Source organism: Oreochromis aureus, linkage group 8, assembly GCF_013358895.1.
Source record: "Oreochromis aureus strain Israel breed Guangdong linkage group 8, ZZ_aureus, whole genome shotgun sequence".
Taxonomy (NCBI): domain Eukaryota; kingdom Metazoa; phylum Chordata; class Actinopteri; order Cichliformes; family Cichlidae; genus Oreochromis; species Oreochromis aureus.
In genome coordinates this window covers 11,721,720-11,737,452 of record NC_052949.1, presented here as the reverse complement: position 1 = coordinate 11,737,452, position 15,733 = coordinate 11,721,720, and the positions used below count along the sequence as shown (strand labels likewise).

The 15,733-nt window shown below is 39.8% G+C and overlaps 1 protein-coding gene across 1 annotated transcript in view; it reads left to right on the top strand.

Annotated features, from left to right (window-relative positions):
* Positions 1 to 727: 727 nt before the first annotated feature.
* The window catches only part of dock1 (dedicator of cytokinesis 1), a 190,357-nt gene continuing 175,351 nt past the window's right edge, over positions 728 to 15,733 (top strand). The window contains exon 1 of the mRNA XM_031750664.2: positions 728 to 975. Coding sequence (XP_031606524.1) covers positions 933 to 975 — 43 coding nt within the window. The 5' untranslated portion in view covers positions 728 to 932. The remainder of the gene's footprint in view (positions 976 to 15,733) is intronic.

Sequence of the window (15,733 nt, the reverse complement as noted above, 5' to 3'; positions counted from 1 at the left end):
ATCATCTGTTTAGCACCCGCAGCTTTAAGGGGCCATTTCTGTTGCTTGAATCGGCGCATTGCTTCTCAGATATATCACGGTCGCCTTTATCATTAAGCGCCAGCAAGGAAGGAAATGAACGCTGACCGCATGTATTTTAAACCTGCGGTCGAGTCAATCAGATGAGTATAGTGTGTGTATCTGTGAACGCGTTTTACCTTAACACCATGCACTCTGAGGTCAAATTAAAAAAAAAAGTCTCCAACGCTACAGTCAACTATTAAACGTTAGGACTGAAACATGTTTAATTTGTGAGTTTATTTTATTTTTTCTCTCTAAAGCACATGAAGCACTTATTTAAACCTGACCCAAATGGATGTTACTATCACTATTAGAGATATTAATATTAAGTTTAGTCTTCTGTAGTTATCATCGCATTTATTAATTCAATCCCCTGCTGCTAAATCTGATTTTCTTATAACATTTGCATATACTAGTCTTTAGATAGCTTTTTATAATGTTGCATTACATAATTAGCATATTTTTATATTAACATAAACGTTGTAGCCACCTTATGTGGTTATTGAAACAAAATAACTAAAAAAAATTAACATCAACCTTGAATTATAACTGCTTTATGACATAATGATATTTCTACGCCCTTGCAGATTAACCTGCAATCATCTAATCAGTCATGCAGCTCAGTGTGTAGCAGCGTCCGTCACAGCACGACCAGCGCTGCGAGTTTCGCAGGACGCCTGCAGGGTGAAAAAGTTGTGTTCCCTTCCTCCCCCTTGCGGAGCGTCCTGTCACTGGTGGAAAATGGCTGCTCGGAGTAACTCCCCAAAGCTCAGAGAAAACTGAAAAAAAAAGTCTACATTAATAAGAAGAGGTCACATCTGGACCTTTTTTAACAGGCAGAGCGACAACTCGGGGAAGCCTCGACACTGAGAATGTCTCGCTGGGTGCCCACTAAAAAGGAAAAGTATGGAGTTGGTACGTAAGAAAACTTGCATGCTCCATCGCTAGCTCGCCCTAGCTCTCTGCTCTCAGATTGAACAAGTTAGGGAAGATTTGTGATTAGAAAGCGAACGGCTGAGTTTTTCCCATCCGTGGGGCTGTACGCGGGATCCCGTGGTCAAATTTGACAAAAGCTAGTGGAATGCAAATATTACGAGTGGGGAATGTGCCAGCTGGTTTGCATGAAATGCAGAACAAGGATTGTCTGTCTTTTGTGAGGAAGAGGACTGTGTGTGTGTGTGTGTGTGTGTGTGTGGATTGGGAATTGTTAGAGGCGCGCCTAGTACAGCGGTGTTTCCTGTGTTATGGGGCCTCCGCTACAAACTAACCAGCTAGTTTCAGGCTACGCTGGACTTGTAACTCTGAAGTTTGATGTTTGCTTTTGTGTTTTTTACTGTTTTCGTCTTCTGTACCAGGGAAAGCCTTCCCTGTTGGTTGCTTATTGTCAGCTCATCTAAGAGTTTGAAACCTGGCTGGAGAGCATTGTGCCGTTTAGCTTCCACCATCTCCTTTAGGGGGGATTTATTCAACAGTATCGAACCTCGTCGCAAAAAGTAACTGTAACTAGTATAAATGATATGTCGAAGAACTCAGCTTTAAAGGGAAACTGCTACAAGGGCAGCGTTTGCTATGTTTTCCTGTAGGAAAAAGACTTGATCAGATACATCCAGGGGATGTTAGAATTATATTACTGTTAATTTTTTGTCTTTGTTTACCAGGTTTACCATGCTTTAGGCACTAATATTCAGCCTTTAAAAATGACACTAATTGCACAAACCACATCTTTCCACATGTTTACTTTTTGGCTCTAGATACATTTGAATAATAACTATCCAGGTGTGTGATATAAAAAAAGAAGTGCTTTGAAATTTCTTTGGTAATTCTACTTGACTGTGGGATGGAACAGGGAACAATAAAAATAAAAAACCACCATGAGGAAGTTGAGGTCAGATGAAATCTGTAATGCACAGAATATAAGAAAAGAGTCGCATGACTTGTTGAGTTTTGATGGATTAAAGTTGCTCATTGCGCCACAGGATAGATTTTTTTTTTTTTTAGGGATCTTTCATTTTAGCCTTTATTTGTAAGGACAGTGGAGAGAAGATGGGGAAGCTGGAAGAAAAACCAGGGGGAAGATGTGTTGTAAATGTCCTTGGGGCGATTTTGAACCCAGGCCTTGCATTTGGGCTGCCTGGGCTTGCCCAGTGAGCCAAACCACTGCCCCAGTTTGTTATTTTTAATGTTCCACAACATACTGAGTTACTTTTTGGCTATGTCCATTAGTGGGACTGAGGGCTTGCAGCTGTATGAGGGTTGCCGAAGCTGACTGATGGATGAGTTCAGCCGGTTACGTGAAAGCACAGGTTTTTGGTCCGTTTCATGGCGTTTGAAGTGTGACAAGTTTACAGTTCTGATGCTACTGCTTGTCCGTTTAGTCACAAATATGCAACGGTTCTTGAAAGTTGAGATTCTTCAAAAGCCATGGAGAAAATTCTTTCAGGGTTCAGTGAATGCAAGAGTGGATGAGTCATTAGTAAAAAGAGAAGCAGCTGCCACCTCACTGCTGCACAGTATTGGTTGGGTGCACAGCCATTGCACTTTTAATACTTTATGTGTTGACCAAGTAGCACTAATGAGCAGTCGGTGAGACACCTTATGCTAGCAGCACTCACTGAGGACCTATTTCTGTTTCAGCAAAACTTTTTTTTTTTCACACCATTTACTACTCTCATAATGGTCCCACTGCTTTGTTTGTGTATGTGGGAAAAGTGTCTCCTTTTGTCTTCTCACAGCAGCATTAATAATGAATGGCACTGTCTTCTTGCATAGAGCATAGCAGTGATTACGCATGTTTTTGTCCTCATACTGGTGGATTCACATTACAGTATTAGTGCAAGCAAGTCTTTGTATAAAGCCATGTTAGATTTGTGTCAATAATAACCAGAAACAAAATAAATCTTTGTTTTTCTTATTTGTTTTTCTGTGTCATATTGCGTAGCTCTCTGCTCATTGTTATGCTTCACTGTGTGGAAAGCGAAGCACTTCAAACCTTGAACAAAACCAGAGGAGCTTTTTAGTAAACTAGCCTTTTTTTGTTGAATGTAAAGCTTAGTAATATATTAGTAATATATCCCTGTTGGGTAATGATAACGTGCAGGTTTCTTAAATTTTATTGCAGTATGGCTGTAGTCTCAGGATCAGCTGGTCAGTTGTTTGGGCAGCACACTCTTATCTTCTTCTAAGTAACACAATAACAAGTGTTACTTTGGCGAAGAAAGAAAGTGCTACATCAGTAGCTTTACAGGATTGGTCCATGGTTATTGTCAACAAAGGGGAACAGATGATTTGCGTTAGGGTTGAGGCTTATAGTGTGAACATATCTGAAGTGGCATATTTCGATGTGCTTGTTCCAAGAATAGTTTATCATGGCAATCTCCAGAGTCTGTCTGCAGCTGCAGCAGCTACACCCACACCAAACTGGATGTGAAGGTGTTTTTGAAAACTGAAAAAATGATTGTAAAACAAATCTAATGTCCAATGCTCAAGATATTAAGACCATTAGCAGAAAGGTGAATCATTCTTCATGACCATACATTAATCATTTATATACTGCAAACACTAACTTTTTATGTCAGTTTATTATTTAGATGGAGTGCACTCTTTATAGGTTACGTTGTTAAGACATTAAATTACAGAACATTCAAAAGTGAGTCTTTAAAATGTTAATTTCACAAGATAAAGTTAGACTACACCTTTATGTGGTTCGAATTATAAAGCTGATCTCTGTTAATAAGGTGAATGTTTGCTTGCAGAGGTTCCAGGTTACTGTCTGAGGGCACTAACATGTCCTCTTAAAGGGATTGTGGACTTAAGCCTTCCTGCCAAACATATGTAACTAATGTAGTGAGCAGGGAGCAGCTTTGTAAGCCATAATGTATGTTTATGACTGAGTGCCTTCGCTTCCTGTGATTTTTCTTTTTTCTTTTGAGTATTCACATTGTACTAACCTGCCAAACAAAACTTCTATTTCTCACCTGACCTTTAATTGACTAATGGAATCATTTGGAAATAAAAAAGGGAGGTGTGGCTCAATTTCCTGTGGCAGGTTTAGTGGCCTCAGAGTGAAGGAGTTTATCCTTTTAAGTTTTATTCTTTGACTCCATTAAACCATCTCAGCATACAGCAGAGCAACCTCATCTTCAGCTGTACTTCAGCCTGTGTTCAGTGCAGTTTCTGCCCTCATCTCTGCTACGGTTACCATAATTCTACCTTAATTCTACCATAATTCTCTGATCTCATGGTAATAAATGCCACCACCATGGTGCCCATTTCTGCACCTTCTCTTTTGCCTTGTGCTCTTGCCAGAGGTCATTATCACAAAGAACAGTGATAGGAAAAAAAAAACTTTTTATGAAAGAATTAGGTGTAGTGTTCATTTATTTGTAAATGTACGAAGCTTCAGTAATGCAGTGCAAATCGCATTTTGCTAAGCAGAAGTCGCAAACTCACATATTGTAAAATATAGCATTTTACAGTGGTGCAAACATAGTGCATCCATGAAAACACTAGGGATATGTATATACATATACAGATGACCCCCTGCTGCTTCAATAATGTTGACATTCTGGCTTTGGGGAGGCCAATCCATCACTGTCAGTGTGCACATTGTGTTTTTTTTCTATCCAGGCATGCTTTTCCTGTATTAGCAGGAAGTTGAAGAATGAAAAATGAAGCTGTTACAAATCAAAACCTTTATAGATGTTGTTGCATGGTGGAATCAAAATCTGACGGCATTCATAATCAAACGAATTCCATGAATTCTATGAATTCTGAAAAGGACAAAACCACCGATGTTTTCTTATTCTCCCCTCGTCCAGTTTCCTCAGATGTTTTAAGGACACTCCACACAACATAGACTAATAGCTCTTGGGGAATACCTGCCTGTCATAATGTATTATCTTCAACATTGTTCGTAGATTCAACTGAAGAAAGTGGAGCAAATTATGTGTTGCTTTTGACAAAGGGCCTAAAGATACTCTTTAAGATTGGTTCTTTTTTTCTGTTATGTGCAGACACAACACTGGTTCATCCCTTGAATTAGGTTTTTTATGCTTGAATGATTCACAGGCCACTGTTAAGCGGTTTAAAGATAAAAAAGAAAGAAAGAAATCCTGTCACAATGGTCAGATGTAAGGACTGGACTGAAAGTGTGTTAAAAAGCAGCTAATGTCCAAAGAAATACCTTGTTGCTCAAGACCAAAAAAATATTTAAAAAATGACCAGAGGCTCAAGGATTTTGCAGAGTATAACTGTGTTTCAAGTCTTAAATGTTTCCTTCACTTGTATATGGACATAATTTGGGGCAAAACTCCTTTTTGATTGGGCCTGGTTGTACTGTGTATAAGCACCTTGGCTTTATGTTAATAATGCCTCTAGAATTCCCCCTGTCTCACTACAGGCAGCAGAGTACATAGCTTTTTCTGTTTCTTGTAAAGATAACGATTGCCCCGAGGCATTAGATTTACTTCCTTCTTTAAACAATGTTTTTAGCTTCAGCGGCATTTGCAGAATGCTGCAAACTTGCCTAGACGTCACTCAGCTGATCTCGACTAGACTATTTTTGTGTTTTGGTTTGGTTTTTTTGTGATGGAGTGAAATAAACAGAAGTAGGGGAGTTACGTTTGTCTTTCAGGGGTCTGCTTCATTTCTTGACCCATGCTCATACTTAAAAGAGGAGAAAGGTCAATCACTCTTCAGAAAGATTTTACATTTATATCTCATTTGACCCTGAGCTAATTTTCAGTACACAGCGCTTTTCTTGTCAAATGCCAACCAGCCTGGCATAAATTAAAGGGATGAGTTCTGAAGCCTAGTTATTCTGGTGGCATCTCGAAAATGATTTAACATGGCCCTAGGGAAAGGTTGTTTAGCTGTCTCCCATTTCTGTGATGAATTAACCGGAAATACTTTTTGATGCTAATTTCAAGGGTTGTCTCATTAATTCTGTTTCATCGTGGATGTTTCTGTTCCTTAAGAGAGACTTCAGAGGGTTGCGGTTCTAGAAAGTTAACCAGGGAACACTGTGGAGGACTATTTACTGGATTCACACATCACTTTTGAGAATTCAGCACAAATGGTGTATGAAAGCGTGCGCTTCCATGAGAAATGTTTTCCACGCGTTGATGCTTCTCTTTTTGGAAATTAACTTTTAATCTAACTTAAGACCAGTTCAGAAAACGAAGCAGAAACAAATGCATGTGAACTGCAATTACTCAACTGTAGGTTTGGTGGAAAAGGAAGTGCTGATTCCTGCAGGTTAGATTGCACGCTGTCAAATTACATAAAAGGACAAGTGGACACATAAGCAGCCCAGTTCTAAATTTAAGCTCTGGTTGGGGTATGATTGGTATAGCTAAACTGTTTCGTGGAAGATTGACAGCCTTAGATTGCTTTTATTTAGAATAGGTTAGTGACGAGTGACACGCTTGTGGCAGAAAATAGAGATGCAGTCGTTGTGTATTGATTTAGGATGTACGAATTGTCATGCACATGCAGGCAGTAGGACAGATATGGCCTCAATTAAAGGCCAGTTTGGGTTACTTTATGAATAGCAACCATATGTTTTAAATTTCACTTCTCATATTTTACTCTGCTTGTGTAGCCCTCGCTGCGGCTATTTGGTGTGAAATATATATTTAAAAAATCCTGTTTTTAGCCGTTTCAGTCATTTTCATTCCATTTAAGAAACGTCCTTCTCACCTTTTTTAAAGAGGAAAGTTCTTTGTGGTAAACCATCTATACATTAAAACCGTAGAAATTCATCCAGCAGTGTAATGCCTTCTTTATGTCTCACATATCCATTTGGCAGCATGACCAATGTGTCTGCATGTGTGCGTGTTGGGTTATGTATGCTAACAAGTGTTTTTTTTATTTGTGCTGACTCTGAAGGGTGTGCAACTCTCTCTCTCTCGAGCAGTCACCTGGAGACTAAGCTAACACCATTAATTCCAATTTTATGAGTTTGTGCGTTGTGCTTTCGGATTATTTGTTTTCGTCTGCATGCGGAATGCAGAACACAGCCTCCACCTGGGACTTCATCCTGCTGAAGTTTTTCTCCCCATTTAATACAACTGTGCTGCATTTATTGAGCTGCCCTACAGATCTGTAAACAGAACATCTTCCTCTTTCTGCGAGCCAGCTCTACTTGGATGTCCGCAAAGCTTGAGGCTGCCAGTTAGATCACGCTGCTGATTCATATCTGGTTTAGGTAAAGCGTTTCTCCCAGTAGGTTACTGTTATTTGGCTTTTTGTAGTATACAAAGCTTTTTGACCCCTCCCACCCAACAAAGAAGGTGTATTGTTCATTGACTCTTTATTTCTTTAGTATTAATTAGATGACATTACATAGTCAAATCTTTGCCCATCATTCTCTTGGTTTCTCTTTGGAGGTCAGTATGACTTTGCTATTATTCATTCTGAAAGGGAATTATATATTAACTATGGCTCATGCTGCCTGGTGAGGCCGTTCTAATAGTACAGCCCCCAATGGCTTGCTGTGAGATGGTGGCTAAGACAAATGACAGCTGGCCTATTTAATCAGTGCATAGCTAAGTGGTTCCACACTATTCCATCTTGGTTCACCAGCGAGACAAAGCTAGAGCGCTTCTACATCTTGTTTTAAGTGTTGCTGTCTTAGGGACGGCCCAGTTGAGCGGAGGAGAAAAAGTGAGGTTGGGTAACGTTAAACATCTAAATATTTTCAAATTAAAACGCCTTTCGACTTCTATTTGTACTGATTAACAAGTCTGAACTTTCCTGCAAGTCTTGGAGTTCCTGTAGTGAAAATGAAACGAGTGTATCAATGTGAGGAGTCGAAAATCATCAGCATCCTGTCGCATTGCCATTTGCCCGTGTGGTTCAAACTGGATTGACTTGTACTGGAACCTCTGGAGAAAACAGATGCTCACAAATCATCATGATGCCTGCTACATATACCTGTTTGTCAGATGTTACTTTGTTATCCAAGGACGCAAAGACGTCTAGCTTAGAGCTGTAGTCGTCTGAAAATGATTCCTAAACATTGGTAGATATGTCCGTTTTCAGTAAGATAAAAACAAACTTCCTTTAGCTAAATGTATGAACACACCCATGGTTGCTGAAAATTTTGAATCCCATTGGTTTAAGGAAAGTTACATTTGTGGAACATCAAATTTAAATGGCCTATCTGTATTTGTATCTATGTAAACACTTAGGAAAATTGCGTTCCTTTCATATACGGGTGCCCTGGTCACATTTCCTCAAAAGTTACTCCAGTGTTAGAGTTTCAGTGAGACTTCACACAGACTTCCCTGTTCATTTACATTACCTTTTTTTCCGTAGTGTCTTGTCTGCACAGGCACTAATGCATTCCATTGGTAATACACCAACTACACGTGTCCTTCAGACAGGCTCCATGTTCATGGTCTCCACAAGTGATTATAATCCTGGATTAACTAAGTCTAACTAACATTTAAGTGTCAAAGAGTTTGAATAACGGTTTCATACATGTCAGAGAGTGAAAAAGACATTTAGTTGCTGGAAGAGCATAATCCCTGATCATCTTTCATTTAGCTTATGTTTTACTCACTTTTGCCCTACAATTGTACTATAAATTAAATGTTTATAAAATACTACTTTAGGGTGAAGATGAAGGCAGAGTCTGTGACAAGTCACATTCTTCATTAATGACTGTAAAGTGGATTTTGGCTAAATGAGAGCTGAAAAGGACTTTCACGCTCTTTGTTGAAGTTCATTATGTATCGGTGCATCATCATACAGCTCACAAGCTTGTCAAAAGACAGTCTTGTTGGGTTAATTGGTGATGGTCAGTTGGCTGTAGGTGTGGGTATAGAAGTGTGTGGTTATGTCCCTGTGCTGGATTGGTGACCTGTCCAGGATTTATCCTGCTTCTTGCCCCGTAACAGCTGGGACATGCTCCTGCAGCCCTAAGATGGATAATCGGTTAAGAAAATGGATAAACTTTAGAAAGGCAAGTTTTCTTCTTTAAGCTACAGTTTACTAAATCTCAGTGTGTATAGATGCTTTCCTATAATCGCATATAGGATGTGGCCTCTCTTTTTGTGTAAGTCACTATCATATTATAGTGACTGTGGTAGTAAAACTCTGACCGCATGCATCGCATGTAACAAATATCCATGGTTCATGTTTTTGCGTGATTACTTGTTCCGTGTATTTCGTGGGTATGACCCAATTAAAGCCGCAAGAATCATTAAAGGAGAAGTGACCTATGCCTAAGCTTTAACATACCGATTAAGCCAGAATAGTGAAGTATTCGATGTCTGAAAATGGTTTATGGTTCCACTCTGCCTTGACTTTATGGCAGCCGTTCAGAGGCAGTGAAGACGTAGAAACGCTCGCTGCTGAACATGTCTGGATTGATCCTTCGGCTTGGTTACATAAACCGGTTCTCCACCACACTTAGGATTGATTGTGGACACGCCAAGCAGCATGTGCATTGTCTGAAAGGAGTCCTGCTGTGCTCCTTTGGCTAGCTTGACAGATGGTTAATGGTGTGTAACACATCAGTTTGAAACAAAGGTTACTGATGTGGACATGTGCTATTACATAATTTAAATTCAGTTGGCTAAAATTAATATATCAGAACATTTCGCGTGTCATAATGTATCAAGCATTTATTTACTGCAGTTATTTACTTTATAAGAATTCAATTGAAAGGATTTTCAGGGATTTCCACAAGGATATCGAGTAACCAGCAAATGGAAAATATTTTGACTGTAAATGCTTTGGGTCGTTCTAATACCACTATTCCATCAAATGCACAGATCTTAAACCTAATGTGTGCACCTTTTCTATCCATTTGTAAACATGTATACAAGAAGTGGATAGAGCTAGGCTTTTTGAGGATTTTAGTTTGGGCTTCTTAATAGATTTAAAATGGCATTTTTTCCCAGACTAATCAGTTGTTCACTGATTTTCATTCAACCCTATTATTCATGTTTTATTTCACATATTGAAACCTTTATTTTTTCTTGACAAACTCAAATGAACTGCTGTTTTTAAATGTATTCCTTATTTATTGCTCTTGTCTTAGATAGAACCTTTGTTCAGTGATTATTCACATTTAATAATCCATCGGCAAGAGTGCCTGACATTTACAAGATCAACAGTAATTAGCACATAGGGGGACCGGCATGGCTTTGCATACTGTAGGTCCTATTCAGAGCCTACATGGAGCTTTGCAGACCATTGTGGATATGTTAGCTGGGGACTGTCATCAGGTGGCATGGTCAAAAACATGCTGAGCAACCAGTCTGTGGGCTACTCTTGCCTGCGTGGTGTTGTTAGACTTTTAGCTTAGCCTGTGCTGTGGACAAGACAGAAGCCTTAACATACAGTGAGCATCTTTGTTATAAAGTGAAATAGTGTTAAAACACTGAAAACCATTCCCATCTTTCTTATGCTGCTTTTTTGATCATTGACTCAGGATGTAGGAATTGCTTACATATACTTCTGTCTAGTTGCATCCTCAAAATCCTTCATTTGGTTAATCAAATACCTACACAAATGGATGCAAATGCAGTACAATCAATTTCACATCACTTTGTTCTTCCGCAAAGATAGTTGACAGCTTACTTTACTCGGGGTGTTAGAGCTCTGTTATTGTGTAAATAAAGCACAACCTTAGAATAAAAATTGTAACAACTCAGTATGATAGAGCATGTATACTATTTTAGCTGACATCCACATTTGAGCATTTGATTTTATTGTGTTGTAAATATGTAATTTTGGTAAAGAGCGAGACATCTTTAGGGGTTTAATCAGTGCCAGGAGAAGGACTTTAAATTGTGAAATTCAGGTGGATAATGTGATGGCCAAATGACACTTTGATTCATTCGTCTTGTTTCATTTTTTAAACAAAAGGAGACCGAGTTGTCAGCTACAGCAGTGAGACAACTTCATCTAACTCCCTAAAGGTTGATCACAGAGTAGAGCTGCCACTCACTGAAATCTCAAACCGCCTCCAGGGCCCACCAGCATCTGAGCTGCGAGGTTCTGGCTTTATCAAGTATTTAGCCAGACATACACACACACACACGGGTGCACACATGCACACACACAAAAGACCATTTCATCAAATGCCAGCCATACAGAAAGGCTCTTTTGCTGCAAACCCTAGCCCGTTTGCAACCACAATCAATGCCTGACACCTCCATTAGAAGCCTGCAAAACCACCCGCGGGACATTTTAAAGGTGACAAATGCAACATTAATATGAACTGCAGCTGACATTAATGCTAACATTTTTTATAACCCCAATAGCATCGGAGATGCTGAGCATTGTGATTTTCACCATGAATGAATCTCAGCATCTGGGATTACAAGTCTCAAAGCCAATACAGTATAATCACTTGCAGACTTCACTCTGAGGAAGTTATTTAGGTAAGATAAATATGTTAAGTGGAGAATGTGCTTTAGCTTATGAGACTTGAACAGCTTGTATGTTCATGCCATTGGCTAACATGGTTAAGTTATGCATACACCCAGACTCACAGCTAGAAGCTTACAGCTAAACACTGTCTTCTGAGATGCAGGCAAGTGAGTTCTCTCAGGGAGCTGATCCTTTTAGCCCATGCTTGACCCTCTGAAACAGACAGGTCATTCAGTGTCAGCTCACCCACTGGTAGGCTGGCACATCCTCGGCTCAACTGCGAGCTCTACATTCTGGCAGGATAAAGCCTGGGCTAGAGTGGTCAGATGTTAAGAATACTCAACACAAACTGAGCTGACAGTCTTGCATTTACTGCCAGTTCTTTCCTCTACTTTTTATTCCCAAACATTAAACCTTGTTTTCACAAAACAATTGTGCTGCTGATTCTGCACTTGCTGCTTATTCTCGAGTTTGCTTGAAAGAAACGGTAATCTAATAAAATTGCTAGATTTTGAATGCGGCTGAGTATATTTGAAGTAAAACCTTAGATGCAGACGTTAGTAGCTCATAACCAAAGTGACAAAAAAAACATTAATGGTGAGCCTTAGTGAGGTTGACTGCCTCATTTGTGATGGTTTTCTAATAGTTATGATTTTATTGCATCTTCCCACTGTGATTATTAGTGTAGGGAGGTGATTTTACTCAAAACAAAGACCACCTCGTTTAACATGATAGGCAATATAATTTAATGAATGGTGATATGAAGCTGATTTGGCAATAATTGATAAGAACTACATTGATTGCACAGACAGGGAGCATCGTCTACTTTGGGAGACACCAGTTGCAGCAGCCTATTGTGCACCGAGCTTTTCATGCTTTCTTATGATTTGAACGTGGTTCCGAGTTGATCCAGAGTCTATACAGAGGTTTGCAGCCTGGTGCAAGAAACGGGTCAATGGGCTTCTCTTGCTTGGTTCCTCAGCCAACTGCAGCACTTTGAAGAAGAACAAAGTTTAACACACAAAGAGCTGAAGTCAGATGAGAGTTAAAAACAATGAAAGTATCCAGCGCAGCCACTGTCTGTAGTTTTCGTGTTGTTTTATCTTTCTTTATTCCTACTTCTCCCTGTACGGTGAACTCTGCTGTCACTTCTTTTCTTGCTCACGGCCACTTTTCAACCAGCCAGCATTTGACGTGCGAGCATGTTGAGCCACGTGCTGTTGGTTTCGTTGGAAGTCAGTGCAGCAAAAGCCAATAAACCTTTCATCACAGAGTTTCAGATCTTTTATATTGTCTATTTTTTATATGTTTACCTTTATTTTTTGATGATAGACTGCATCCAGCCCTGCTGCATGGTGGATACCGGTGTTATACAAGTTAGAGAGGAGTTCTGTCATTCTTCAAAGACAGTTTTTTTTTTTTCAGCTGTCCTTTGCTGAACTGAGGCAGTTGTCTGGTTTTAGCACTGTGCTTTGCTGGAATATTCCTCTTCTGTCAGGCTCCCGGAGACTGGGCATTATTATGTCAGCTAGTATATTTATCCAACATCCATAGTGCTCTTACCTTTTGCACTCAACCAGCCCAGTATCATCACATTTCTACCTCTGTGCTTTGTTAGGACCATTCATCAGCTGTGGCAGCCCACGCTAGGTTCAAACCAACTCCATCTGAGCAGAAAAATTCTATCTTTATCTCATCTGACCAAAGAAAGTGCGTCATTGGGCTTCTTTTCATTTTCTTTATGAAAGCTTAATAGTGCCATTTTGTAGCAAAGAACAACCAACCAGTTTATTTCCTCAGAAGCCATCCAAAAAAGCTGCTGTTATGTAATGTCCCCCACACTGTCTGAGCTATCATCAAAACTCTCATTGATAACGTTTCCGTTAATAACCCTTTTGCAGAGTCTGTTTTTCGGAGCTCCATTATACAAGTAGCGCATTGTTCATGCCGTAAGGATAATCGGAGCCACTGCTGCTCTCACTAGTGGGGCTAACGTTTGTTCTCTGCCTCTTGCTAATTGTGAAAAGGTTTCAGTGTTGAATAGGCCGAGTGCTTCTCTATAGCTGCAGCTGCTCCTCCTGTCTGGCTGATGAGGCAGCGGGGGTGGAAGCAACCAAGGTGGATCTGGAGAAGTTTTTCTTCTGGAGCTAATGCCAAGTTCCAGACACCTGGGAGTGGCATCACCCGCGAGTTGGAATGTTCTGGATGTAAAGTTGGAGAATGGTTCTTAGCAAGGTAGAGCCATTCAGGTATCACTAGCAGAACAGAGCAGTGCTTCTTTTTTGGCGATTTAAAGCACTGCTGCACATTAATAGATAGCGCTTGGTCAGGGCTTTGTGAGCGGCTTATTTTATGACTCACAAATGTACAACAGTGGCAGGACAGAGTAAAAGTTTTACTGCTGTTTATGTTCAGTTAACTTGGGATACTTTGGGCAGCTTCAACTATCCGATTGGGAAATCCAACTGGAGGTAGTGTTCCACAAAAAACCTCTGGCTGGGAACTCGGATATTCAGGCTACCAACTTTTTCAGGAATACAGAAATACACTATAATTGCTGTGATTCTTCTTATTGTAAGCACAATCAGAACCTGTCGTCAGTCACACAGAAGGACAACAGGACCATAGAGAAGATCACACGGGCCTAATCAGGATACTTGCCTTGTCTGTGTCTACTGATTTTAAGTGTTAACTTTTAGTGACAAAAACGACAACTCGAGTGTCAAATCCATCACGCTGAGTAACTGTAAAATGTGTGAACACTCAAAATGTTGTATTTTATCTCTACTTTATACAGTGTGTGGACCACAGTTAGAAAAAAACCAGCCACGCTTCTGCAAGCTTTTTGGAGTGATGTTATAAATACCTCTCCTACTCATGAAACCAACCATGCTTAGTCATTTGTGAAGTCATCGCCTTTGAACATCAACATAGTGAGACAGTGAAAGTTAATAAAACGGGGTTTCAAAACTATGGCAACAGAAGAGAACTATTCTAAATACGCAATGCACAGCACAAGAATTTGTGTTCGGATTTTGCTTTATTTAAATTATAAAAGGGAGCAATTAATGTAGTAGCATAGCATTGTTTTTTGACGATCTCTAGACGTCCTTTTATAGCGTATCCACATATACAGCACATCAAATAGCTTTGCTAATAATCTGGAGAATTTTCGTCAACACTTTCGAATTTGGAAATTAGGTTCACTTTGTTCAGCACTGGTTGTTTAATAATAATAATGAACTTGTACACTGTGTCTGCTCATTTAGAAAGTATTGCAACCACAGAGCAGAGTTGTCTGCTGGGTGTCTAAACTCGATCCTTGGGTGGAGCTGGTGGTTCTGTGGATTATGCTAGAAGTTAATTGCGCTCATCTATTCCAGCAATTTGGCAGATAGAATTTTCGGAAGCGTGCATGAGCTAAAGTACAGCATTTCTACTTTCTACAGCTGAATGTAGGACTGCAGTCTCTGCTCATTCACCAGTCATCTCTTGCATATTCCTCCTCTGCAGGAATGCTTTTTTTAAGAGTAGTTGATGTTTTGATGTTAGGAGTTAATAGCAGTGTTCGGCCTTTCTGATTTTCTGATTATCTCGCTTTTTACTGGAAATCCCATTGTATTGATTTTATGCTTATGTGAAGTCTGACTTCTGTTTTAGCAGAGCACAGCCTCACGCCGGTGATTATAAATAACAGTGTGAAGAACAGGTTGTAGGCATTTCCTGTTGCGTATCACGCATATTTTTGCTCTATTTGCGGGCCCAGATGCAGCGGCCAGTGTCTGGTGACACACTGTTTCATATGCTTGTCAGTGAGATGAAGTCACATTTTTTGCTGCCAAAGAGGTTTGAAAATAAACTTGATGATTCAGTTAGAGTGTTTTCCAAATCTTTGAAGGTAATTTATACATCATCAGGATACATTTCACAAGAGATGTAACACAGAGCAGGAAACAATTAGCTGCAGCTAGCTGTGCAAAAAAGCAAAATCTTTGTGGATTGTGCCAGTTCACTTCATCTGCCTTTGCTTTAGTGTGGCTAAGTGGATGACATAACTGCCATCCTGTGATCTCTTACAGTTGTTTAACAAGTGATTTTTGATGTTACTGTCCTTGATAAGCTGTAAAAACAACCTGTAAGTGCTTCCATTGATTATTCATTTAAAGGCTCATGAGGCATATGTGCAAAGGGCAGGAGGGTTTGCTTTGCAGAGGTGTTGCAGATACTCATGTACCCCCACAACTAACAGCAAAGACCACTCTGTTGAGAAGCCCTGTGCAAGGCT